Genomic DNA, 27825 nt, shown 5'->3' on the forward strand with positions numbered 1-27825 from the left:
CTACAGAAAGTGAAAGGGGAGACACATAAGTGAAGCCATGGAAACAGAGGCATGGTAGAAAGAGAAATGATGGAAGACGCAGATGGGAGGGACGGATATGGAGAGAAGGTGCCGATGTGAGAGACAGACACAGAGGGTAGGTGCAAATGGGAGAGACGGACATAGAGAGGAGGTATGAGTAACACAGGAAGAAAAAAGCCAGTGAGAGAAAGAAGAAAAAAGATGGGATGCAACTTTTAATTTTCAATTAATTTAGTTTTTGTTTAACTTGGTAACTTACAGACTTGCATAACAATGTACAACTTGTAACCCCATTCCCCCCCCCCCCCAACTCCCCTGTACCCCCCACCTCTGGCCTACATTGTATCCAATAACAAGCCCTTTGCAACTAAATTCTTGTACGTCTCCCTTTTCCTTATACATTACTCCCTTCCTGCCTACTTTCTTAACTTGTATCTTCATACCCAGTATATCTGCCTCCAGGCGTCCAGCCCTATATTACTCTGTTCCGGGTCCGACTGGCTGCTTCTTGCCAGGCCACAGTCTCTGCGTTCATCCATTTCTGGAGATCTGCCCATCAAACCGGCATTGCAGGCCAGTTATGTGCTTTCCACTCCATCGCTATCCTGCGTTTTGCCAGTATGCATGCAAGATCTTTTAACTTATTCACATGTCTAGCTTTCTTGTGTCTTGCAAAACTACCGAGCAGGCAGGCCTTGGGGGGGAGGGAGAGAGGGGAGGTATCCAGTATCTAAGGTGATACCTGCCCGTGCTAACGCTTGGGCTATCTCATCCCAGAATTGTCTAATATATACACAGGCCCAGAACATATGAACCAGATCTGCGTTGATTAATCCACATTTCGTGCAGGATTGTACTCCCGCATGGCAGAACTTAGCTATTCTTCCAAGGGTCAGATATGCCCTGTGTGTCACATACAATTGAATCTGCTGTAATCTAGCATTCTGGACACCCTCTTGTGATAAGTCATTGCCTTGCCCCACATTTCGTCTGACATTTGTTCTTGCAAGTCTGCTTCCCAACTCTGCCTGACCTGCTCCATCCCATCTCCCAATCTGACCATCAATAACTTGTATATCCTCAATACCTCGTGTCCTCGCTCTGAAATATCAAAGCGTCTCTAACTTTTCATCCTCTTGTAGACCGCCTGCTATCACCGGCCATTTCAGCCTAAGTTGAGTTAAACTGCGGATGTACGGAAGATGTTGTCCCAGATGTATTCCTGTATCTTCCGCCAGTTGCATAAAGTCTTGGGGCATCCCTTCCTTCAGCACATCTCCCACCGTCGCCACTCCTCTGGGTTCCCAATACTTTCTCACATTTAGCCTTGTCTGCCCATCTTCCTCATTCAGCGTAAGAAGTGGGATCTGTGGATAATATGGTGTAGCCTTTCCCAGTAGGTGGCAAGCCCGGCGCCATGTCACCCTCCCCAACTTCAATAACAAGGGCGGGTGGGTTTTATGAGGTACAGTTGTCCATATCGCTTCTTTGAGAAAGAACGGGGCGGCGGCCGCCTGCAGCAACTGTGACTCCTGTGTCTGTTCATCAGACAGCCATTTGGTCACAAATTGCATGTTGACTAGCGACAAACTATACCTGAAAATTGGGCACTTTTATTCCTCCTTGCTCATAGGCGTTCTGGAGTTTCTTAAGTGCCACCCTGCACTTCGAGTCATGCCACAAGAAGCTCCTACATATTCCGTCCAATCTCCTGAAAAAAAGTTTTCGGGATTGCATACGGGACACTGGCAAAATACTGAAGGTCTCTCGTTAGCACCACCATCTTTAACAAAGCTGCTCTCCCCATCATTGACAACAGCAACCTAGCCCAGAAAGACATGGAGTTTTCTATTTTGTCCGCTGGTTTCTTCGTATTTCGTGTGTGCTCAGTCTTCGGATCATGGTAGGTCTACCCACAAGTACCTGAACGTATCTACTTCCCATGTAATACCCGACAAGGCTGCGTACTGCTCTAACATATGCAGGATATATTGCAGATTAACTTCAGGATGCTGCAGGTACAGAAGCATGTCATCCGCGTACAGTGAGAGCAGTTCCTTCCTCCTTGTGTAGCAATACCCACCTCTAGATATTTTTCGCAGAGGTAGACCGCCAATGGCGCTAGTGCTAAGATAAAGAGCATCGGGGACCACAGGTAACCCTGTCTTGTGCCTTTACGTAGCTGCCACTGTTCCGAGATAATTGTGCCCGTTTTAACCCTCGTTATCGGCTCATTATATAGCAACCACATTCATTTAATATATGTGGGGCCCATACCAAACCTCTCCAGCACTGCCATCAGCCAAGGCCACCTGACTGAGTCAAACGCCTTGACCGCATTCAGCTAGGCCACCGTTACATGGTGTGTGCTGCCTTTGGAATGGTCTACTATGTGGTGCAATTGTCTCAGGTTGCTCGTGATGTGTCTATGCGGAACGTACCCGTTTCATCTGAGTGAATGAGCTTGGCAATGGCTGGTTTTAGCCTGTTGGCCATTAGAGCTGTGAGGATCTTCCCATCTTGGTTCAGCAGTGACAGGGGCCCGTATGAGCCGTTGTCAATAGCTGGCTTGCTGGTTTTCAAGAGGGGAACGCCTCATTAAGAAGTGCCAGCAATGGGGCTATAACCTCAGCTCTATACTCTTTATAGAATTCGCCAGGCAGTTCGTCTGCCCCCTGGACTTTACCGCTTGGCAGCTCTCGTATGACCTGTTCTAGTAACTCTGCGGGTATGGGGGCCTCCAGTCTGTTTACTTCATCTACATCTAGCATGCATAGATTAATCTGTGACAATGCCTCCTCAATCTCCGACATTGGACATTCCGAGGTGTCCTCATATAGCTTCTTATAGTAACCGTAAAAACATGTATTCACCCCTTCCTGCGTCTCGCACAGTTCTCCATCACACCCCACAATTAATCGTTTCCCTTTTGGCCTCACTTTTGCAAAGCCAGGACAACAGGCACCCAGGTCCGTCTCCTTCTACATTCTATCCAGGTAAGTACTGAGCCCATCCTGGCCCATTTGGCCCAATAGTGTAATTTATTTTAAAAAGCATGGCTCCCCCTGGCCCTCACATCTCCCTCGAGTCCCTTCCCTGCCTCCCTCCACCTCCCGCCTACCATCCCGCCCACTGCCTGTGATTGGTCTATGCTTCCATGTGAATGGGTCTAGCGACCCGTACGAGCGTGCAGAGCACCATTTCTTGATTCCAACCAGGTGAGTGCTGCGCCCATGTCACGACTCGCTCCCTTCGCTCCCGTTCCCACCACTTGGGGGCTTGATTTGGGGTTTATTCCCTACTGGACTTTTCCTTCGAACAGTATGCTACAATGCAGTGATGAAGTGGGAGCGCTAAATCCCTATTTTCCAGGCTACTTCCCTTTCGGATCCATTCCAGGTTTTTGGCAGCCAGCATGCTTCTTTAACCAAATGACTATGCTTCCCAGAATGCCTGGCCCACTGCTCCACCTCCACCCTTGCAGGACAAGGTTGGGTGGAGGATAGGTAACAGCTGTGGCTGCAGGTGCAGCAATCAGCACACCCGAGGCGTGTGCTCGTTAAGCAGCTTTAAAAGCCTCAGTCTTACTTCAGTCCAGCGCTGGTCATCGTTTGCAGTGTTCCTGTTTTTGACTAGTCCCTGGTTCCTGGTTCCTTGCCTTTGTACCTACTTCCTTGTTCCTGTTTTCTTGTTTCCTCCGCCCTGAATTTCGGATTCATGCGCTAATTGATTTCTGCTCCCTTGATTTCCCTTTTTGTCTTCCCCTGTTTGCAGGCAGCAATTCTCAGTGCTTTCCCCTTTTAGATGCAGCCCAGTTTGTCTGTGTTCTATATTTCTTTGACTCTGTCCTTTGCTGCTGTTACCCATTTGCCTTAGCCTTCCTCTTAGTTTAGTTTCCTGTCTTTTCCTTGGAGGGGTAGGGAGAAGTTTGCATAGGTTATTTCGTTTTTCCCTGCTCCTGATCCTTACCTTCTAGAGGATCCATTCCATGTTTTCCATTGCACTTCTGCATCCATTTCCCATTTGATCATTAGGTGTGGTGTGTGGTGGTAGCTAGCTCCTGTGTGAATGCTTATGTTTTTCCCACTAATTTGTAATCCCTATTCCAACTTAGGTATTTAGTTTTCTGCAGCGGATCACGCTCCACTGCCTTCCAGTCTCCGCCCTTGCCCTGCCGGGCTCTCCACATTGCAGCGGATCTCACTCTGCTGCCTTCCAGTCTCCGCCCTTGTCCTGTCGGGCTCTCCACATTGCAGCGGATCTCGCTCTGCTGCCTTCCAGCCTCCGCCCTTGCCCTGCGGGCTCTCCACATAGCAGCGGATCTCGCTCTGCTGATTCCCAGCCTCAGCCCTTGTCCTCTGGGCTCCCTGCCCGGCAGCCTGCCTCATTCCGGCTGCCTTCAGCCCTTGTCCTCTGGACCTCCCTACTTCTCCCATTGCTGTTATAGCCTTTCTGGGTCCCAGATTCATCAACAGGATTCGTGGGCTAGCTGACATTCAAGAGGTGTATTTCGTCCTCGTGAGTACAGTTCCTAAGTTCCCTTATGTAATACCATCAAGAGTGTTAGTACACAGATCCTGTCATTGCTGGCCCTCCACGTGGGTTTAGCGCTGTCAGTACCTGTAACAGCAATTGGGGGTAAGGTGCTTGCCGACTTTCCTCGCGGTCAGGTGCTTACCCCACATCCCTTTTCATATATTGGTTTTGATGTCACACTCTATTTTGCACTCCTGGGTTCTAGCATACCTGAGTCGTTGTTCCTGGGTGCACATTTCCCTTGCCATATTCGCTGCCTTAGTACTCGCCTGACTAATCCTGACAGCCCATCCTGGTCCATTTGGCCCAATAGTGTAATTCTTTTTAAAAAGCATGGCTACCCCCAGATCCCGCCTCTCCCTCAAGTCCCTTTCCTGCCTCACTCCATCTCCCGCCTCCAATCCCACGCACCACCCGTGATTGGTCCATGTTTCCATATGTTTGGGTATAGCGACCCGTACAAGAGTGCACAATGCACACCACCACTTGCTGATTCCAACCAGGTGAGTGCTGCGCCGATCTTGGCCCATTTGGCCCAATAGCGTAATTATTTTTTTCTTTTAAAAAGAAAAAAAAAGCATGGCTACCCCCATCCCCCGCATCTCCCTCAAGTCCCTTTCCTGCCTCCCTCCACCTGCCGCATCCCATCCCGCCCACCGCCCGTGATTGGTTCTCTACCTTGGTCATTACTGACCTCTCTTCTTCAGGACATCCCTCTGCCCAAGCAACCCCTTCTGTTAAGGGTCCCAAGGCAAAGGGCAACTCCTAAAGAGGCGGCTCCACGAAGTGTCAGCAGGTAGCCAGATGTCAACCATCCCCAACCACCAAAGTAAGTGTGGCATGGGGGTGGGGCAGGGGTATGTAGAGCAATTAATGTACTCCAGAAAACCCTGCCATTCTACATTAACCTACCTCTGAACTGTGAATGCCAGCATATGCCTCACTGAGACAGAATTGTAAATGTTAGAGAGCGCCATAATTAGATGTAATCATGAACATTAGCCTGCATCGCTTCTAGACAGAATTGTGAATGATACAAGATCCACGCTTAAATAAAATAGTGAATGTTAGCCTGCGTCACATCTAGACATGATTATGAACGGCGGCCAATGCCACATCTAGATAGAATAGCGAATACTAGCCACTGCCACGTATAGATTGCATTAGGAACATTACCAATGCCACATCTGAATGTTAGCACCACACCGAGATGGAATCTTAGACATTAGCATGCGCCGCACCTAGATAGGATCGTGAATATCAGCAGGGGCCACACTAAGAAGATTTGTGCATGAGAACATGAACCACACTTAGCTGGAATTCTGAACATTAGCCAGAGCCGCATCTAGATAGGATTATGGATGGTGGCAGTTAACACACCTGTATTGAGCTGTGAATATCAGCATGTATCACTCCTAGATAAAAAGGTGAATGTTAGCATGTCCCACACTTAGTTAGAAACGTGAATGTTAGCTATGCCAACCAACCAATCCACTGTGGGAATGTTAGCATGTGCCACACCTAGACGTAATCATGAACATTAGCTGGTGACGCAATTGGATAGGATCATGAATGTCAGCATGTGCCACACTTAGATGGAATTGTGAATGTTAGCACGTGCCACACCTAGACGTAATCGTAAACATTAGCTGCCGTCACATCTAGATAGGATGTTGAATGTCAGCATGTACCACAATTAGATGGAATTGTGATTGTTAACATATGACACACTCAGATGGAATTTGTAAATGCCAGCATGTAGCACACTTACAACCACAAGCCTATAACACAACAATCTGCACAAACTTCACTATACTGCAACAACAAAACAAACCACACAGACTCGCACAACAGCACACAACGACTACTGACCAGAAAACACCCCAAGCCCAGCCAACGGAGTTACCAGTTTGAGGCTGTCAACAGCACATCACTACTCTCTTGCACTTTTCCAGCTTATTCCCACTAACTCACCCCTCCTCCCTTTTTGAGAGCCGCCAGAGCGCCAGGGGACCAATCCGTTGGTGATAGTGCGCAGTACAAATATCCTTTAACATTAAGATGTTGTCGCTCCACATATTTCCTGTAACTCAACTTGCCTAGTCTATCCCAGTGTTCCAAGCATTCCTTCTGCAGGCGGGAAACCACCAGTGCCCTGTCTCGCGATCTATTCTCTGCCATCTCGGTGGCTTCCAGTTTAGGTTCTGCTTTACGCAAGTCTCTCTCAATCACATCTTGCATCTTTTGACTTTGCCATAGCTGCTCCTTTCACCACCACTTTAAAGGCCTCCCACAATGTACCTGCAGACTTTACACTACCTGTGTTGTGTATAAAATATTCCTTCACCTCCTCCCTCAGAGTCTCGCGATATCCCATATCTTTGAGCGCTTTTGCCCTAAGCCTCCATGTAGGGATTCTAGCATGGGGGGAAAGAAACTGCCACACAACCACTAGGGGTGCGTGATCTGGAAAAACCCTTGCCTTATATTCTGCCCTTGTGAACTGTCCCAATATTTCCTCACCTGCAAACACATAATCCAACCTCGTGTAGAGATTCTTTGTAGCAGTCTAGTGGGGGTATACTCTATCCTGGGGATGTATTCCTCTCCATACGTCAGATAACTTACATGCATGTAGTAACATGCTCAGGGCTTTAGCCGCAGGATCTGGATGAATGTATTTATTGTCTGATCTATCCATCGCCGGGTTAAGTATACAGATAAAATCGCACCCACCCGTAACAATGTGCCGTCCCTATAGGAGCTGATCCTGGAATACAGTGACCGACAGTATGCTGCTGTGTCCCGATTCGGTACATACGTATTGAAGACACAAATCTCCCTATTCTCGACCATCCCCTGTAGCACAACCATCCTCGTCTAGGAAGGTCCTAAGGATTCTAAACAGGACTGTCGGTGCTACCCATATCAGGATCCCTCTGGTGTATGCTGAACTAACAGTCGTCCCACTCCACTTCCGTTCCAAGTTGTTTTGCTTTTCTTTGGTGAGGTGAGTTTCCTGCAGTATGGCAACATCTATTTTCTGGTGTCTCAAATAGGCCGTTATTCTGTTCCAATTTATATAACTGTTCAAGCCCCTGACATTCCAAGACGCTATTTTAAGTGCCCCCATTTCACATCAAGGCTCCGCCAAGCAAATACTCTCCACTTGTTGCGTTTTCTGTCTTGACCCTGAGTGCATCTTTAGGCCCACCCCCCTTTTAACTGCCCAAAATCCTCCTCTTCCCAACTTTTGCTCAGCTCCAGATCCAGAACTCAGGCATCCCCGCGTCACACTCTTATCCCAGGCTCATGTGCTGGTATTCGGAGTACAGCAGGAGGATACATAACTGCTAGTATCCTAACCTAGCATTGGTTATAGTGTGATTCCTTCTGGCACCGTTCCTATGGGTGCAGCGCCGGTGGTTCCTGCATTTAACTGATTGTTAAGTTGGCAAATATGACCCTTCAATGTTTACAAATATATCGGATCATGCTGTGATGGCTACCATTCTGCATCAGTATGCATCAACTAAACGATACAGATTAATTTGTCGCTCCTGCCTCCTGCCTGGTCTTCCGTCCCAGCTGGCATGTTCAATGCATCCATCCACGTATTCATATCTTCCGGAGTCTCAAAGAAGATAGCGCAGTCTTTGTATAGGGCCTTCAGTTTAGCCTGATACAACAGTATGTATTTGAAATTAGCTGCTTGTAATCTTCTCTTGATTGTTTTGTAGCCCATGCTCTGTTTTTGCACCAGGAACTTATAGTCTGGGTGTGCCGTGAGGTTTGTCGATGCTCAACGGATCGTCCCTCCTTTGCAAAAGTGTTGTAGGATTTTCTCCCTGTCTTTGTAATTAAGGATCCGTGCTATTATCGGCCGGGGTTGGGCCCCAGGTGGCGGTTTTCTTTTCAGGGCCATATGCACCCTCTCCACCTAAGGTTGCTGCTTGTGTTTCCATTCGTCGCAGTCCCTCTATATGGGTCGGACCGTGATGTAAACCACCCATCAGGTGCGCTCACAATAAGTAAGCGATTTTTCGCAAATCGAGCAACAGTAAAATTGTCCAGTGGACGATGCTTACTTGTCCCCCACAGCCTTCTTTCTCCTCCAACTGTCCAACTCTGTGTTGTGCCCTTTTGTGTCTCCCGTATGATATTGTATCAGGAGCACAACTTTCCCTTTGATCAGTTGCACGCCCTCATAGACACACTCCGCCCACCGTCTGTGCCTGCTCTCGCCTACCAAGCGAAATGTTGCATTACAACGTATCTATTCCGCTTTTGTGTGTGGGCTGCCACCACGTGGCATTATTCAGTTTCTCACGTCGTGCTTCACCTTCATACTGATCATTCTCTCCGCCTGCTGCAACAATGTAGTTGGTGTCAGCACAATGAGTCGCAGCGCCAGCAGCCATTAGTGCGATTCTTGAGTGTCCGATTAACTTTGATCTCCCGATAAGGCTCCAGGGCAGCAGTCCTTCCACTGCTGCTCCCTCATAATTTTCATATAGAGTGCATCCTCCTTTGCTGTCGAGCTCTCTGTTTCGCGGTCACGACCAGGCCTCCAGATAAGGTGGGTACCAGGCCTTTCTATGCATGAAAGTTTTGCAAATACGACAGATTTATTATTTTCATGAGTACATTTACACACAGGTTTAGAGCAGAGGACAGTGCAAAGGTCAGGTTACTTGATAGAAACTAGGAGGCTTCTTTTGATTTTTATCTACATGGATGTAATTGTAAGCCACCTCTGAAACATAATGTAATTCTCTGAAGCCTTTCAAAAAGAGAAACTGCACACTCTGATAAAAGGAATGGTTTCTTTCCATTCAGCTTTATAAGCATTGTGCATAATTTCCTAGAATTTTAGGATTGTATAATTAATTAGATGGAAAACTAAGTTGCAATTGAGAATTAATATTTTGTAACAAATTATGCTTTTTTTTCCAGTGAAAGCAAACCTGTATTGCACAATTGTATTTTTCAGAGTTCTGGTGCTGTGAGCATAATCATGTAGAGGCAGATCATTTTTACACTGATAATTTAATTTACACTCTAATTATAAGTGTGTAAAATGATGACTATGCACAGTCTAGATTACATCCATTCAACCTTGCAGTCAATGGGGCAAATTACTTTAAATGGTCAGTTGCAGCAGAGTCTTTGCTCAAGCGTGAGTGATTGTCATTATACCAATCACAGGCGTTCAAGCCTCTCAAATCTTCAAGACACTACTTTAAACATCCAAAACCTGACTCTTCAGGAAGTGCAAGCAAACCAATGAAAGTTACATTTGTAATTGAAATAGAAACTCAGCAAAACCTGTTCCTGTGATAATCCAAATGGGTATTTAACTTCATGAATGGTTCGTCCAACATCTAGGTACTGCGATTATTATACCTCAGTCGATACTCAGTTAACCGATCTCTGAAGGATGTTAGCCAATAAGATAGCTCAGCCAGTTGAGCACTCATTGCTGCAATCTGTGCATGATCTGTAGGTTGCCGGCTCGAATCCCGGCAAGTCCAACTCAGCCTTTCATCCTTTCGAGGTCGGTAAAGGAGTACCGACTTTGGTTTGGTGATAATTGTAATAAATATGTTCTATGTACAGCGCTTTGCCAAAAGCACTATATAAATAACCATTTGACCATTAGATTAGATGTAGACTTTAGCATGGAGTCATTGCCTCTCTGCACTGTTGTATTACTCTCACAGTTTAAAAACAGGGAGTAAAATACTCCCACCTCAAAATCTTATCTGGAGCACTGATCACACACTCATGACTGATGGAGCTTGCCTCTGTCTTCGAGCTCCGATGTAACCGACCATACTCCAGTCACTGCAGGGGACCTTGCGCCCACCGGCTGTGTTCGGACCTTCCACCCGCAACCGTCCAAACTCGTCCTCCCAGTCAGCCGGAGTCTAACCCGCTTACATTCGTACAACGGCGACCCCGCTCCTCTCGTCTTGCACTGCTGCAGCCTGCTTGCTCAATCCTTTGTTATAGTCCGGCCACCATCTTGCTTCCTTGTTGATCAGCTGCTCCAACACTCCTCCGGCTTGTGCTCCGCAAACTGTACATGGATCCCTTCCAGCTTGTGAACATACAGTTCTCTGCTTCTCTATACGTTTACTCATTCGATATTATGCTTTGCAGCATTCTGTAGCTACGGATTTCTTTCAGGATCAGCAGGAGCACACAGAATCACGGTCTATCGCATGGCCCTGTAGCCACGCCCTAGATGGGATGCAAGTTAGATAAAAAAAATTCAAAGATGAATGGCAAGAAAGGAAAGCAGGTTTGAGGGATAGAAAGAAAGCAGGTTGAAGAAAGATGAAATGTAGAAATTAGAAAAATAAGAAAGCAGGAGGAGGAGAGAGGAAGGGGAGGAGAGAGCAGGCAAAAAAAGAATATGAAAGGCAAAGGAATGTAGAAGCAAAAGAAAGTGGAAGAAAAGCAAAAATGGAAGGAAAGAGAATAAACAGGAAGAAAGACATACCGAGCAGACTTAACATGCGCATTGACAGAATATTGGAGGATGGAATGGTGAGGGATATTTCAAAGGAAATGTGGGAACAGAGTGCAAGACGGGCACATCATTCGCAAAGCCAAGATGGAACAAAGGACACAATGAGTCAAGAATGAAGGGTAGCGGTGGCAGTGAGGTGAATGGAGAATGAAGAGTTTGGGGAAAGTTTTTGGGGAAAAACATACTGTGAGAAAGCATGGCAATAGGCATGGAAAGTGTGAACATGGGCCGCGAACAGAGGAAAAAGGGAAAAAGGGAAAACACCTAAAGGGGTACACAGCAGACAGAGAAGCAGGCCAAGAAAGATCAAAGGTGGCATGTCAAGAGTAAGAAAATACAAGGTAAGGACATGCCCGAAGATAGGGTCGTGACTAATAGTGTAGTGGGATCTATGGCAGCGTACAGATGGTTAATAAAAAGGGCGAGAGGGGGCACGAATAGTATTACAAATAAGAGAATAAAACCATGATTTATAGCCAGTAGTCATTATGCATGTGCAGAATTAGTCTGACAAATCTGGGTTAATTCCCTCTTTTGGTAATGGGGGGCCTGGCTCATGAAAGAACAAAAGTATGAGCAGAAAACAGGTGAGCCCATGCTACCCCACAGTTCCTCACGTGAGTGGACAATACCAGCTACAGGGAGTATCGTACAAAATGATTCAACAATATAGATGGTCAGGCAAGTGTTCTTAAATAATTTTAAAAGAATGTGTTCAATGTTAGTATCAAAAGACATATCGAACATCAACATGTACACAAAACATTTACTAATAGGTCACAACACCCACTAAGGGCGACTGTTCCATGACCTAGTTTGAGTGTATGGTAAGCCTAGTATACATACTAGGTCATGGAACACAGTCAGCCCTTAGTGGGTGTTGTGACGTATTATTAAATGTTGTATTGTGTACATGTTAATGTTCGATATGTCTTTTGATACTAACATGAACACATTCTTTTTAAATTATTTAAGAACGCCCCACCACTATATCGCCTAACAGAACGCCTCATCGAGCGGGATGTTTTCCGCGAAGCTTCTGGACACCGGAATCCAGCGAGCATCTAGGAACTCCTGTAGAGGTTGCATCCGTAACCTGCAGAGCCAGTTAAGGTAGATGCAAGACGACATAATGCCGAGAAGCGAGTTTATGGTCTGCACCGTGGTGGTCTTCAGTCAGGACAGTCGTTGCACTTTCCCCAGAATGGCCGCTACCCTCTCCTCCTCCGGGGGCGACGCTAGACTGTATTGAGTCTGGCTCCTAGGAACAGCGCGCTCTGCAATGGCATCAAGCAGTACTTCAAATAATTGATGGTGCATCCTAGATCCGTCAGCAGCTAGACCGTCGTCTCAGTGTGTCCGATGGCCAACTCTCGTGAACTGGCCCGAAGTAGCCAGTCGTCCAGGTACAGGTACACGTGTCTCCCCCGTAGACGCGGATGGGCCACCACAGGTGCCAGGCACTTCGTGAACACACTGGGGGCTGACCTCAGGCCGAAGGGGATGGCCTTGAACTGGCAGTGCTGTCCCTGCACTATGAAGCGTAGGAACTTTCGGTGCTTCATGAGAATGGGGACATGGAAGTAGGCGTCCTCAAGGTCCAGCGATATCAAGAAGTCTCCTCCTTCCAGTTGGCCGAGCACATGCTACAACGTGACCATCCTGAATCTTTGGTACTTGTTGAGACGCCGCAAGTCTATAATGGGCCACCAGCCCCCGGTTTTCTTTTTGACTAAAAAGTATCTGGAGTAGACTCCGGAGCCCTGGAGTAGTCGTCGAGCCAGCTCCATCGCCACTTTTCTCAGCATGGCCTGTACCTCCGCCAAGAGTTGAGGGATGTGCTGCTCCTGCTGGGCCACCGGTGGGATCCGCGGACACCTGTGCTAAAACTCCAGAGTACGTCCGTGGGTGAGAGCTTCCAGCACCCTTCTGTCGGGGGACATCATCTTCCACTCGTCTGCCGGCCTCCCACTGGGGTGCATGGATGGGGACCCGACATCCTGGCTGGTTCAGTCCTGCTTCGGCGCTGGCGCCCTGCCTAGTGGACGACTGCAGCGCTGACCACCTCCACCGTAGGCCTTCGAATGACCTGGAGGGCTGGCGGTACGAGGAGAAACCTTTCATCGATCTGCCAGATTTTCCTCCGGAGGAGCGAAAGGATGAGCGGTGTTGCTGGAGCACCATCTCTGTATCCGCCTTATTGGCCTGCAGGGCTGCAGGGATTCATTGAAAACCTTACCAAAAAGGTTCTCTGTCGAACGGCATGTCAAGTACCCTCGCCTGGTGGTAATTCGTGGCCTTCAGCCAGCCTTAACGACGGAGGCAGACACTGTTCCCAATCTGCCAGAAACCTGTGTCAGCGATGTCCAGCACTACCGTGATGGGATGGTCCGAAGCCACCTCTCCCTCCTGGAAGAGGGCGATCGCCTCCATCCTCTTATCAGGGAGGAACTCCAGAATCGGGCTCAGCTTGTACCACAGTTCCCCGTCGTACCTGGCCAGGATCACCAGTGCGTTGGCCGCTTTGATGGTTGATGCAACAGTGTAAATAACCTTCCTTCCCATGGCATCCAACTTCTTCCCCTTGCTGTCCGGAGGGACTGAGAATGACGAGGAAGGGTTGGACAACCTTTTCCTCGTGGCCGCCAAAACCATCGAGTCCGGCGATAGTTGCGACCGTAGGCACTTGGGTGCGGACTCCGGCACCTAGAACTTTTTCTCCACCCCCACTTCGTCCAGAAGGGGTACCGCTATGATGGTCTTCCTTTTGGCTTCACGCCTCTGGTACGGGAAACCCTCGGCTGCGGAGATCCGCCCACCATGACGATATTGTCGTTGTCAGGCGTCGTCAGTCGTCGCTGTGCCTGTGTCCACCAGAGGGAGCGGGGGGTGGGACCTAACGTGGATGTAGAGGCTGATACAGGGGCGTCGGATGACGCTTCCTCTTAGCCAGAGGTTGATCGGGGGCTGCAGGAACTAGGCCCTGAGGCATCCTTTTCTGGATTTCAGACACCGAAGTGTGCAGGGTCGATAGGATGTCCAGTAATACATCCCTCAGTGGAGATGCCATGATCGGAACACTAGGCCCCACACAGTCATTGTCACCGGCGTTGCCCCAGTCATCGGCCTCCACATCCTTGTGGACCGTGTGTAGGAGCTCCAGGTCCTCGTCATCTGTGGATGAAACTTCCATGGCCTGGAGCACGGCCTGGGACTTCCTTGCCCCCCTCCCCTCCTTTTTGGTCCCTGAGGGGTCAGAGCCGGGCTCAGACATTCGTGTGCCACCCGGCTTTGTCACGTCACAGTGGAAGCTTCCAGCCTCTGAGGCAGGGATACTGTGGGCACAGTAGGGGTTACCTTCACAGGGAGAGCCCCTTTTGCCTTCTTGAGAGCAGCCGCCACAACCTCAATCGTCGACGAAGACTTCTCCTGTGCTGCCTGTGCCTTCTTGGGCAGGTCGGTCGCCTTTTCCTCAGCCCTTGGCTTCTCGTGCTTCTCCCGCAGCTAAGCCGGGTTGGGCGATTTCCATTTTGGAGGAGGAGCTCAATCACTGGGTGACGATGGAGATGTTGATCGCACCCTGTCCATCGCGGGACACGCTTGCGCAGCGACCCTGTTGGAGCTGGACTTGCGTTGCTTGACCTCATCTTGCCCTCCCACGAATGGGGCGCCCTCAAAGGACTTAGAGGGCCTGATCCTATGACTGGCCGGTCCTGGGTGAGGCCTGACCCTGTTGCGGCAAGGGGCAGAGGCCTTGGCGCTCAGCCACACCGCCAGTCTACTGTGTCGTTCCTTCATAATTTTCTTGGAGAAACCGAGGCAGATCTCGCACCCTCCCTCCTTGTGGTTCGGGTGAAGACAGTAGGGGCATTGGAGGCGTTTGTCCTTTACTAACACGTTCCGTTAGCTCGCCTCTGGTGTAGGGCCTGAAAAGGGACCTTCCTTCCTTCTCCTCTGTAATGGCGTGAGGAGCAGAGTAGGCCCAATGGCCTTCTGGAAACTTTGAAGAAACTTCAACGAACTTCGCCCTTGAGGGGTGCTTGAAATTCACCGACAAACTAATCCCTGCTATCGGCAGATGGAGAGAAGAGCACACAGGCTCTTTTTTGACAAAAATAGATTTTTTTTCTGTTGAAAACATGTAGAAGTAGCTCACGGAGCAAAACTCGAGGACTCCCAACACTGAAACGTGTGGTAAAAATCTGAAGATGGCTGCCAGAGGAGGGGCTTAGGGAGAGGACTGTCATTGGTTGGGGGCAGTATGACCCAGAGGACAGTGATTGGTTTAGAGCAGGAATACAGTTTGTAAGTGAAAGTGAAACTGTTTTTTCTTTTACCGAAGATTCCCGGCCTGACCACGGGGAATATTCATAAGCATGTGAATACATGCCAGACCCCATTCTGGAGAACAATATTATACCCCAGATTGCCATCTGCCGCGATCATCCAATAGGTAAATGGTGTACCTACTGATGTCCACAGTCAAACTAAGCTAAACTCGGCAAAGGAAAGTTTGTCCAACTCAAAGGCGGCTACTCCGACTTCCATGTCCAGTCCAGCTAAAACAATACGGCTTCCAAAGGATTGACCCTAAAACTTGCACACTGAGCAAAAGCCATGGACTTCCACAACACCAAATTTTCCTTCAATGATCATGTCAAGAAGAAATGCAAGATGGCCCGATTTGGAAACATGGAATAAAGTAGATTTACTACATCTTATCCAACTTTCATTTTCAGCACACATCCCATCCAAGACACCCTTCACCATATTCAAGACCCTCTAAGAATTTAGGAAATGGATCTTCCATGCAGAGAAATGACCTGCATGCAAACGTTCTGCCTCTCTGTGCCAACCTGCCCATCATAAAATGGGGCATAAAAAGAGAAAACTAGGAAGTAAGCGTCCCCCACCAATCCCAAAAGACTCCAGGAGCAAACTCCTGATTGAAAATGATTTTATATCGATCAACGTCTTTCTAAACAAGCCCAAGACCCAGCTGTTCAGAGTGCACCTACTTCCAATCTCCCATCCTCCCACAAACCCTTATCTATAGAATCCACGCTGTGGTGTCAATTGGGATTCACTGTTCCTCCAGATGGGATGTGCATGCTGTACAAACCTGTCGCTATCTTAACTGCCCCACTACGGGCACTTCTGTATAAATACCCAAAAGAAAAAAACTGAAATGTAGTCGGAGCCATACTTTCCCATAACTGCTACACAGATCCATTACGCCTCATCTAGTTCTGGGCATCCCTCCGGCCTACTGCTCTCTAGCTAGCCGATACTCGCACAGGTACTGTAGTCAGAGCCATAACTGCTACACAGATCCATTACGCCTCATCTAGTTCTGGGCATCCCTCCGGCCTACTGCTCTCTAGCTAGCCGATACTCGCACAGGTACTGTAGTCAGAGCCATACTTTCCCATAACTGCTACACAGATCCATTACGCCTCATCTAGTTCTGGGCATCCCTCCGGCCTACTGCTCTCTAGCTAGCCGATACTCGCACAGGTACTGTAGTCAGAGCCATGCTTTCCCATAACTGCTACACAGATCCATTACGCCTCATCTAGTTCTGGGCATCCCTCCGGTCTACTGCTCTCTAGCTAGCCGATACTCGCACAGGTACTGTAGTCAAAGCCATACTTTCCCATAACTGCTACACAGATCCATTACGCCTCATCTAGTTCTGGGCATCCCTCCGGTCTACTGCTCTCTAGCTAGCCGATACTCGCACAGGCACTGGCCTCACTGGGCTGAAATGGCATGGAGAAAGTTTCTAGAAATGTCACAGAATTTCGAAGGCCAAAAGAAATCTTCAGATGCAAAAATGATTTGTGATATCCAAAAGAACCCAACATGTCTTTATCATCACCTCAGCTGATTCAGTGAAGTCTTTTGCCATCAATTCATGGAAACACTCTCCAGCTAAGATTTTCAAAACTACTCATGTACCCTTCAACTTGGGGAAAATAATCAGAAAAAGTCCTTGAGCGAGATGCAGATCCAAGTCTCCCGAATATGACAACATCCTGAAACACAGACCGAGAACGCCATATATGTGTTCAACTGGTGAAAATGGGAGGACAAAGCCATTCTCTAAATGATAGATTTGTCACCTACACAAATGCATCCAAAGATTGAAAAGTGATCCACTAGCCCCAAGGGGTCACCGTAATAGAAACCTGAGGCGATTCCTCAGCATCATCCATTCCTGTACTGTCCTCTTCCTTACCCAGGAATCAGAATGTATTCTAGCATGTGTGTACACTGGGATAAGAACCCGCTGCCCAGCACGATCCACTACTCTACAGTCCTCTTCCTTACCCAGGAATTACTGAATTAATTCTACCCTTGTATACACTGGGGTCTGAACTCGCTCCCAGCACGATCCACTGCTCTACAGTCCTCTTCCTTACCCAGGAATCACTGAAAGAATTCTAGCGTATGTACACTTGGGTATGAACTCACTGCCCAGCACGATCCACTGCTCCACAGTCCTCTCCCTTACCTAGGAATCAGTGAAAGAATTCTAGCGTATTTACACTTGGGTATGAACTCACTGCCCAGCACGATCCACTGCTCCACAGTCCTCTCCCTTACCTAGGAATCACTGAAAGAATTCTAGCGTATGTACACTTGGGTATAAACTCACTGCCCAGCACGATCCACTGCTCCACAGTCCTCTCCCTTACCCAGGAATCATTGAATGAATTCTACCCTTGTATACACTGGGGTATGAACTCGCTCCCAGCACGATCCACTGCTCTTCAGTCCTCTCCCTTAACCAGGTATCGCTGAATGAATTCTACCGTTGTATACACTGGAGTATGACCCAACTGCCCAGCAGGATCCACTGCTCTACAGTCCTCTTCCTTGCCCAGAAAATATGAATGAATTCTACCCTTGTATACACTGGGGTATGACCCAACTGCCCAGCACGATCCACTGCTCTACAGTCCTCTTCCTTGCCCAGGAACCATTGAAAGCATTCTAGCTAGTGTACACTGGGGTATTATCTCACTGTCCAGCACAATCCGCTGCTCTACAGTCCTCTGCCCAGCACGATCCACTGCACTACAGTCCTCTTGCTTACCCAGATATCACTGAATGAATTCTACCATTGTATATACTGGGATATGAACTCACTGCCCAGCACAATCCACTGCTCTAGAGTCCTCTGCCCCACATGATCCACTGCTCTACAGTCCTCTTCCTTACCCAAGAATCAGTGAATGTATTCTAGCTTGGTTACATTGGGGTGTGAACTCACTGTCCAGCACGATCCACTGCTCTACAGTCCTCTCGCTTACCCAGAAATCATTTAATTAATTCTACCATTGTATATACTGGGGTATGAACTCACTGCCCAGCACGATCCACTGCTCTACAGTCCTCTTCCTTATTGAATTCTACCCTTGTGTACACTGGGATGAGTGAGGCGATTTTGTGTACATGTGATGACAAGAAGAAACATCTTTGCTCCCAAACCAAGGCATACGAGGATAACTCAATTCTCTCCAATCTTCCAGTGCCCAGTCCGTCTTGATATATACTCATCACGGTTTACAATGGATGCCCAGCACAGCAGGTGTAGCTCATCAGAATTTGGAATGTGGAGACTGTCCACTTTGCACCAACCCTCATGTTGAGGTTTGCCACTGGTACCTGTTGAGTGTGTCCTTCACCCTACTCTCTTTTAACTGTTCAGATTTGGTGGGGAACTATATCAAGTTGCACGCCAGGAGAGTGTTTCACACTGATGTGTGTGTTTTTTCTTTAACTAAGAGGCTTTTCTCTTGGCCTCTAGAATCGGGCAGAGGGCATTTTTACGGTGACCTGCGGGGGCAGTGTGTATTCGAGGCGTAATGCATGCTTCTGACATTACCTCCTTCCCTGTTGCCATTTATAGGGCAATGCATAATTTTCAAGAATAGGATTAGATGTTCTACACCCTACAGGCAGGGTGGAGGGGAGGCGGTCTACACCAGTTGAGGAAATGTTTGGTGGTCCCTCCCTGGGATGCCTGTGGCAGCCCAATTCTTTATCACCAGACAGGGTGCAGCTCAGAGTATGGAATGGAGGAACGTATGCACTGCAAGTGTCTGCATAGAACACCCTTGATCTGCTGGTCTCAAAACTCTATTCTTTTCTAGCCCGTCCCAATGTCCAACACATCTCAACAAGAACCACGCACTTGGCTGTGCAATAACCACACTGCACACACCTCTGCATAGTGTTTACTACATGTTAGTCTACCAAATACACATTCTACATCCATCACTATCGGATACGGCACACACAATAACCAAGCAGTTCTCTATTCTTTTATATGTTGCCAATTCTTCCGATTAGTAGTCCCGTTTGTTCGTTGAACCATATTGACCCCCCACAAAAGGTGTGCCCCAGTTCTCGTCATGAGCCTCTTGATGCTGTCTGGGTTGATCACTAGTAATTAAGTAATTCCTGCATACCCACTCAAATCTCCATACCTGCTTTTAAAAAGAAATCCTTGGCAAACAATAAAAGAGCACCAACCACGCTCAGTGTTAACCTTCTATATGCTATGATCTCCTAGCCCCGATTGGTTGACTATTGACATAGCCGATTTCCCAGAAGACTGGCTAACCATCTATGCTCCCGTAAGAGGGGCGTTACAGTTTCTGGCACAGAGTTCCAGTAAGAACATTTAACACTGATCTTATTAACATTAATTGCTTTTTTTGTTACTCCGAGTAAAGGCATGATCGATCGATCGATAGAAGAATGCAACAGACATTTCCGCAACTCAGCCTTAAGGGAGCAGCATCCTGGCCTCACATCTGCTCCCACTGAAGGACGATCTCCCACCTCAAGAGCAGATCCCCTCATATAATAGCAAACAGCACAATATGATGAAGTAACAAAAACAAAGAGAAAAGAGTCACCTGAAGCAAACCCAATTACTTGATGGCCTTTCAGCGAAGCAAACGTGGTCTTGATATAGAATTGGCCCGTATGTAGATCAGACCAAAAGGACTATAACTTATTAACTATTAGAGTGGGACGTTCGACAGCTTGCGGCTACGTGCGAATGAAACAGAAGATGCCAGTCCATGCTCAAGATTTGGCTCGCCACACAGGTGGCACACTTTTTTCAGATTGTCAAACCAACCGCATTAAGGAGCTAGACTATAACACACCCGGTAAATGTACTTGTTTATCAATTTCTTGGGCATCATGGAGGTCTGGTCCGGTTACACAGGCCAAACCAGATTTACATAGTAAGCAACATTACAGGAGCCATATCTTGAAGCACCATCACGGCTTGTTTCATAAAGGAAAAACCTGGCCATAAAAGCAAGCTTATGAGGGACTAAGGACATCCTGGGAAGATGGGCCAGCTCTCTCTCTGCACACACCACTCCTCAATCTCCATCTCCATCCTCATCTTACCTGAAAAGACACCTTTGCTGAGGCACTCTTTGATGCGATTGGCTCGGCGCACGTGGAAGGCCTTTGTGATCTCCTGGTTCATGAAGCTCTCCTTGTTCAGCACGTTCTCCACCATCATCCTGAGATCGAAGACTTCCAGAACCTCAGCAATGGTCGCCACTTGCATCAAATCGGTCCTTCCCTGGTCCAGGCGACCTGTGTACAGGTACTCCAGGACAGCCCGGAAAGGACTTGCCTGGATCGTGCAGTCCATGTAAACAACAGTCATTAGCTTCTGCCTCTGAGCCACAGGGTCCTGCACCATTTCCACCTGCACGCTGACAAAACCCCGCCCCCATCCACACAGCTTTCTCCCCAGCACCCCCGGCTCCAGGTCCCAGCCTAGGGGATTTTGCCTCTGCTTCCGAAACTGGTGCCACTCCCCGTTCCTCAAGGCATCATCACTCCTGGAAGTCCTGAGCGCAGCCTGGGCTGCCCCCTGTAGGCTGTGGTCCCCCAATAAATCTTTGTCAATGTCTAAACTTTTAGTCCTGACAGCTGGTTCCTTTGCGCCTTTCCGCTCCCTGGCCACTCCCTGGCTGCTCTGATCAGCAGACGAGTCACTGGTGCTTGTACTAGCACTGGACGAGCCATCATCCGTAGGCGGAGCTGCAGTGGCTGGACTGACGCTCATATCCAGGGTGAAAAGATCGTAGAACTTTGAGCAGGATGTGGCCAGGTAAACCTTATGAGCAAACACCCTCTGCCCACTTTGGAGAAGGAACACCACATCAGAGCACAGTGGGGTGCAGAACAGCATAGCAGGGCCCCGGCCATCGCTAGGTGGTGGGTCCGGGACATGAATGATTGGAGGGGGTGGCTTGGGGGGCAGGAACGGAGCCTGCAGCAGAGGCCGCTGCACCTTCTTCAAGTGGGACTTCCAGAACTGCAGGTGCCGCCTGGCGATCAGAGCAGCGCGAATGGCATTGTCGAAGACATCCTTGATTCCAAATTGGGCAACCATGCTGGTCTCGTAGTAGGAAATTCCAAGCTCCTTCGCCACTTCATGGCCGGTTTCAGGTGGGAGGATGTCCGTGGGTTTAATGGGCCTGGGAAGAAAAGAAACATAGGACATGTTAAGGAGGGAGAAGAGCCTGGGCAACGCACCAATCTTTCCCACTACTACCAATAGAGCATAGGGCTATGAATACAAGTCTCGTCACTGGGCTGTGAATGGCAAGGCCTGCTCCCTGCTTTCAATCTTACACACCGCTCCATACCAGCCTCACTGTCAGCATCTTCTGCTGAGACTCCTTAGTCCTAAAGGTTAGGGATCATCTCACCCTTTGTTGTCAAACCCCAAAGGTATTTCTGGCTTCAAGAGCATGTGATGCACTTCTGTGCCTCATGATGGATACTGTGTGTGTCCAGAACATATATTCATATTCAGAAATCAGCTGCTCAGTACCAAGCGCCAGCTTTCACATTTCAGAACATGATTCACTCCCATTGTGCCAGTACTTCCTTTATTTGCATGGCGACCTGGGGACAGTTTCTACGTTGCACTATGAATTGAAGGTGGTGGAAGGTCCATGTGCCATTACATGTCCTATTCTATGATGGCAAAGAAAAGAAAATACAAACACTTGAAGCAGGAGTCGAGTTGGAGACACTTTGGCATTTAATTCTGGAATTCTATGACAAGACCAGAGGCGAGCATTATGCTTCAACCTCTTTAATTGCTGCTAACCACAGCTTTTTAAATCTTTCCTTTGTTTCAATATATATATATATATATATATTTTTTTTTTACACAACTTGTATAAATAACAGAAATAATGAAAACGTCATAGCCTTTAGCCTTAACCTGGCTAAGCTACTTCCCCCTTTGAGGCTCCTCTGCATGGTAGTCCAATAGCCTCTCTTCCACTGTCCAATCAGGCGACCCCTTCTACTATAAGTCACTGCTTCCCTGGGTCCCTTCCTCTTCTTTTTTGCTGCACCACAGATAAGTGACATCCATTATTAACAGTGCCCAGCTATACTGTTTTTATTTGTACAACATGCCTTATATTAGGTTTATATACCATATTTAAGCGCACGCATACTTATTGCCAGAGTTTTAATGACAGAAGATTATGCGTAATTTCGCGGATAGAGCAAAGCGAGTTTTCACATTCCGAGCGGCTGGCCACTCGCATTATAGCTCGGTCATTCAGCCGCAAGCGAGTGCCGCCAGGGAAGAGGAATTTATAAGCGACGCGTAATACGCGCTAAGCCCCTCTTCCTTTAGAAACAAGGGAAGCACGCGCATACGCATTGCAACATTCCTCTCAGGAGAGTGAGTTATCACGGAGAAGCTAACGGTCAGCACTGCGCTCCCCATTTTACTCCCGAACACGCAAACCTATCTATTTTATTAGCGGTTCGCTTGCACAGATCAGAGGCATTTCCAAATACCGGGAATTATATAAAAAAATAAAAAATAAAAAAAATAATAATTTTTTGTTTGCCATCAGCAAAAGAGGAGCTGTAAGACTTGAACGGATAGCAATCCTCTGTGAGGCACACGCATACAGCGTATAACCATGGCATATAGCATGGATAATGAGGCTTGGAGTGAAGGGAGTGACAGAGAACCAGACCAGGAAACAGAATACATAGGAGAAGAGATGGACCTCTCCTATAGCTTCAAGAAAGTGCTGGGCGACTCATTGGTTCAAGCCGTAGCACTAGGAGTTAAGCCTCTACAAGACAGGCTATTAGTCCTGGAAGAAATACTGGGCAAAAAACAGCTGGCACGCTTGACGACCCAGGTGAGTGAACCTCCACACAAGAGCCTCTGACCCAAGATGTGAAGGGGAGAAAAGTGGCCCGGAAGAGGAAACACTCTTCTACTTCCCCGGGCACGGATACGGGGAAAACTAAGCACCTAGAGGTGCCTGACACTTTCAATAGGCTTAAAAGCGCCTTTCTTATAAAAGCAGCCATGCCCAACCTCATACCCCCTACGCCAGGGGCGAAATATATAGGGGATGCCACATCATCCACAGAACACTCAGAACAGGAGCAGGAGAGAGTCGTCTCGCAAAAGAAGAGTACATGCGAGCCCAAAGCCAGCGGTGCGGTGACCCCTCTAGATGAAGAAGACATGTCAGACATGTTTGAACCGGACACCATTAGACACCCCAGATCTACGGACTGGACCCCATCACCAAGAGTAGCTCTGTACATGTCCCAGAAAAAGAGAAAACCCATGGAAAAAGATACTAGATTCAGACTCAGAGCTGAGTGTCCGAGACCAGAACTAACAGGGAAAGTAGGCGATACACCCGAGCTTGATGCAAAGATGCAAACCTTCGTAACGAAGGCAGGGAAAGACTCCAGGAGAGGCATGGATCGGGCATGGAAAACGTGCCAAGATAAACTGTTAGACCTGGCCGGCCCCATAGCGAAAATAATGGACTTAGCCGAAAGAGCTAAAGACACTGGAGAACCAGTGGACCCACTCATATTAGCAGGATGGGCACAAAGAGCAGTCTGCATGCTAGGCAACGCAAACTGCGCAATATCTTCCGAGCGACGCAGGTCTATGTTGCTGAAGATTGATAACAAACTAGGAGACCTGGCGTCTTACGAGGCCGGGGAGAGTGCCCAAGGACTTCTGTTTCGGAGACACATTTGTCAAAGAAATAAACAGGTTCGTCGGAACATACACCGCGCTTGAAAAAGCGCAGGCCTCCATTAGGAAAGTATTCCCGGGGAGAGTTTTTGCAGGGGCCAGTCGATAAAGAGGGCGCTCGACCGGCCGCTTCAATAACAGAAGATCTCAAGGCCACAGAGCCCAGTATTGGGAGACCCGGTAACGAGACGCATTTTTCCCTAACAGAGGACGAAGTTATCGGGGACGTCGAGGACGCGGATATTATCGACACCAGAACAATAACTCAGGTGAGAGAACGCGCAGCGACCTATCCTCTAGTAGGGGGCAGCGTTATTGGCACAACTGGCGCGATCTATCATCAGATACATGGGTCCTTCAGACCATACAAGGCTTAATTCTAGAGTTCTAGACCATCCGGAACAGGAAAATCCCCCTCAGAGAATTCAAATGACACAAGCAGAAGAAGCGTTATTAGATGCAGAGATCCAGGATCTAGCGCGGAAGAACGTGATAGAGAGGACGACGAGAAGCGAACAATCCTTTCTGAGCAATATGTTCCTAGTCCATCGCAAGGACAAAGTTCTTCCAGTAATCAATCTGAAAGCACTCAACAGCTGGTTAGTATACAAACACTTCAAGATGGAAGGAATCCATCTACTGGGAGACTTGCTCAGAAAGGGAGATTGGCTCGCTCATCTAGATCTGAAGGACGCATATCTCACAGTACCGATAGCACCCCAATGTCGCCCCTTCCTAAGGTTCTTATGGAGAGAGGAACTATGGCAGTTCAGAAGCCTACCGTTCGGTCTAGCGTCAGCACCATGGGCGTTCACCAAACCTATGAGGCCCGTAGCATTAGCACTCCGAGAGCAAGGGTTCTGGATGATTGTCTACTTGGACGACATTCTATTTATGGCCGAAGACAGGGATCGATTACGGAAACAAATTCAATGGGCAATAGAACTAATTTCCAGTCTGGATTTTCTAGTGAACAGAGACAAATAAGAGCTTACGCCGACCAAGCTACTAGAATTCTTGGGTTTCACTATAGATACGAAGAAAGCTACCTTAGAATTGCCAGTCTCAAAAATGAGGTCGATCAAGAAAGATCTGAGAGCAGCACTCGAGAAACCGCTGATCTCTCTTCGGTATCTAGCCAATATAGTAGGTCTTTTGGAAGCATCCATTCAAGCGATATTTCCCAGCCCCTTACTCTATCGAGCTCTTCAGAGACTGAAGATCAAATACCTAAGGAAAGGCTGGAGATACCATCGACTAGTCCCCCTAGACGAGGAAAGCAAATCAGAGCTCACCTGGTGGCTCCACAATATGGAAGCCTGGAACGGCCACGCCATATATTCAGAGATGTGCCAAAATTAGTTATAGAGTCAGACGCCAGCAAGTCCAGATGGGGAGCTCGATGCAGCGAGATAGAAACAGGTGGAAATGGTTGCAAGAGGAGTTAGAGCTACATATCAATTGCCTAGAGTTGCTAGCAGGCTCATTCGCAGTAAAAGCGTTCACCAGAGACATAGCACACTGCAGCATCCTTCTAAAGATGGACCATATATCTGCAGTAAGGTATATAAACAAGTTGGGGGGCACCAGATCCAAGATGCTAGCGGAATTAGCGAAGGATTTCTGGCACGACTGCCTAGAGAGAAAGATAACAGTCAAAGCAGAGTATCTCCCAGGGGCCCTGAACTCAGTGGCGGACTGGAACTCCTGGCACCTAGTAGATTACAGCGACTGGAAGCTACACAGGACTATCTTCGAAAAGCTAGAGGCAAAATGGGGCCCTTTGCACATAGACCTGTTCGCCTTGAGGATGAACGCGCAACTGACGAATTACTTCAGCTGGAAGCTGGACCCGGAAGCCCAGGGAACAGATGCATTCCTGCAGCATTGGGGGTCGCAGACACACTATGCCTTTCCCCCCTTCGCAATGCGCAGAGACAGAGCGCAAATAGTGATAGTGACGCCAGAGTGGAAGTCGCAAGTCTGGTTTCCAGTTCTGATGGAACTTTCTACAGATTTTCCACAGAAGACTGCATACAGACAAGACATACTGACCGATCCAGCAGGAGCCCCACACCCTCTGATAGAGGACCGGACCTTAACCCTGATAGCGTGCAAAATTTTAGGCACAGATGGCGCTTGCCAGGCCTTTCAGAAGACGCTACAAGACTTATCAATCTATCATGGGCCCCATCTACGATCAGGAGCTATAATTCTGCGTGGCAAGCCTGGGACTTATGGTGCAGGGGGAGGAGTATATCTCCCATTTTAGCACCTGTAGTTCAAGTAGTAAATTTCCTAGCTAGCCTCCCTTCTGCAGGGAGAGCTTTTAAGGCTGTTGGAGTATATAGATCAGCGATCTCTGCAGGACAGGAGCTAGTGGACGGAGCTCCAGTAGGGGAACACCCTGCTGTGTTGAGACTGCTAAAGGGTGTGAAGATGAGCAAACCCCCTACGCCTAGGTAATCTTCACTATGGGTTGTCCAAAAGGTCCTACATCTGTTCGAGCATTGGCCGAGAAACAGTTTACTATCAGACAAACAACTCTCAGGCAAATTAGCTACACTTCTCTGCCTAGTGACTTGTAGAAGAGTCTCAGATATTAAAGTCCTAGAGATAAACAGAAAAATGTACTATCCGGAAGGGATTGCGTTTACCATAGCACAGCGTAAAAAGACTAATTCTAGAGTGATATCATATCCATACTTTACAAACAACGAGAAATTATGTGTGGCAAACTGTATAAAGTTTTATGAAGCAGCTACAGCAGCGGTTAGACCTGGGGGAGTTAGCCAGTAGCTTATAGCGCGCATCAAATCATACAAAGCAGTTACCTCAGCTCCCATTGCTAGATGGGTAAAAGAAGTGATTGAGTTAGCAGGTATAGACAGGAAAAGATTTATAGCGCACTCTACCAGAGGTGCCATGGCTTCGCGAGCTTTTGCAGTCGGAGTTCCACTGCAGGAGATCATGAAGGCAGCAGACTGGTCGAGCGATTCAGTTTTTAAAACTTTTTACTTCAAACCAGTATCCAATATAGCAGCTGCAGTTGTAGAAAGCTTTGAACAAGCATAATGCACGCTCCGGTCTTGTCATAGACTAAAGATTGCCCATGCGACCAGAGCAGGAAGTCTTAATTCTATTAAAGACACGGAGGCAAGCATTATCCCTCCCTAAGGGAATATGGCTGTAAGAAGCATGATATGAACTGTAATAAATCTCACAGCAATGTATAGTAATGCTTGATTATGACAAGTGAAGAACCATATTCCCCTCCCTAACATGCACATTTCTCTTTCTGCATAGGAGAAGAGCAGAAGAATCATCGAGAATAGAATGTACAAGAGCAGCAGTACAGCGGAGTTAGAATATAGGAGATCCTATCAAGGATAGAAAGGAAAGACTCAGTTGAATTATGCAAAAGTTCAGTTGGATTTCAGACATTTGTTCAGTTAAAGAGTGAGACGTAAAAGAAGAGGAAGGGACCCAAGGAAACAGTGACTTATAGTAGAAGGGGTCGCATGATTGGACAGTGGAAGAGAGGCGATTGCACTACCATGCAGAGTAGCCTTGTGGGGGAAGTAGTTTAGCCAGTTTAAGGCTATGATGTTTTCATTTTTTCTTTTAT

General features: G+C 47.9%; 1 protein-coding gene across 1 annotated transcript in view; it reads right to left on the bottom strand.

Annotated features, from left to right (window-relative positions):
* The window catches only part of LOC138516970 (rho-related BTB domain-containing protein 2-like), a 601113-nt gene that overhangs the window by 232964 nt on the left and 340324 nt on the right, over positions 1-27825 (bottom strand). The window contains exon 5 of the mRNA XM_069632455.1: positions 20537-21624. Within this exon, the coding sequence (XP_069488556.1) occupies positions 20537-21624 (1088 nt within the window). The remainder of the gene's footprint in view (positions 1-20536; positions 21625-27825) is intronic.

The sequence above is a fragment of the Ambystoma mexicanum genome, chromosome 6q (assembly GCF_040938575.1).
Source record: "Ambystoma mexicanum isolate Mex_15411 chromosome 6q, UKY_AmexF1_1, whole genome shotgun sequence".
Taxonomy (NCBI): Eukaryota; Metazoa; Chordata; class Amphibia; order Caudata; family Ambystomatidae; genus Ambystoma; species Ambystoma mexicanum.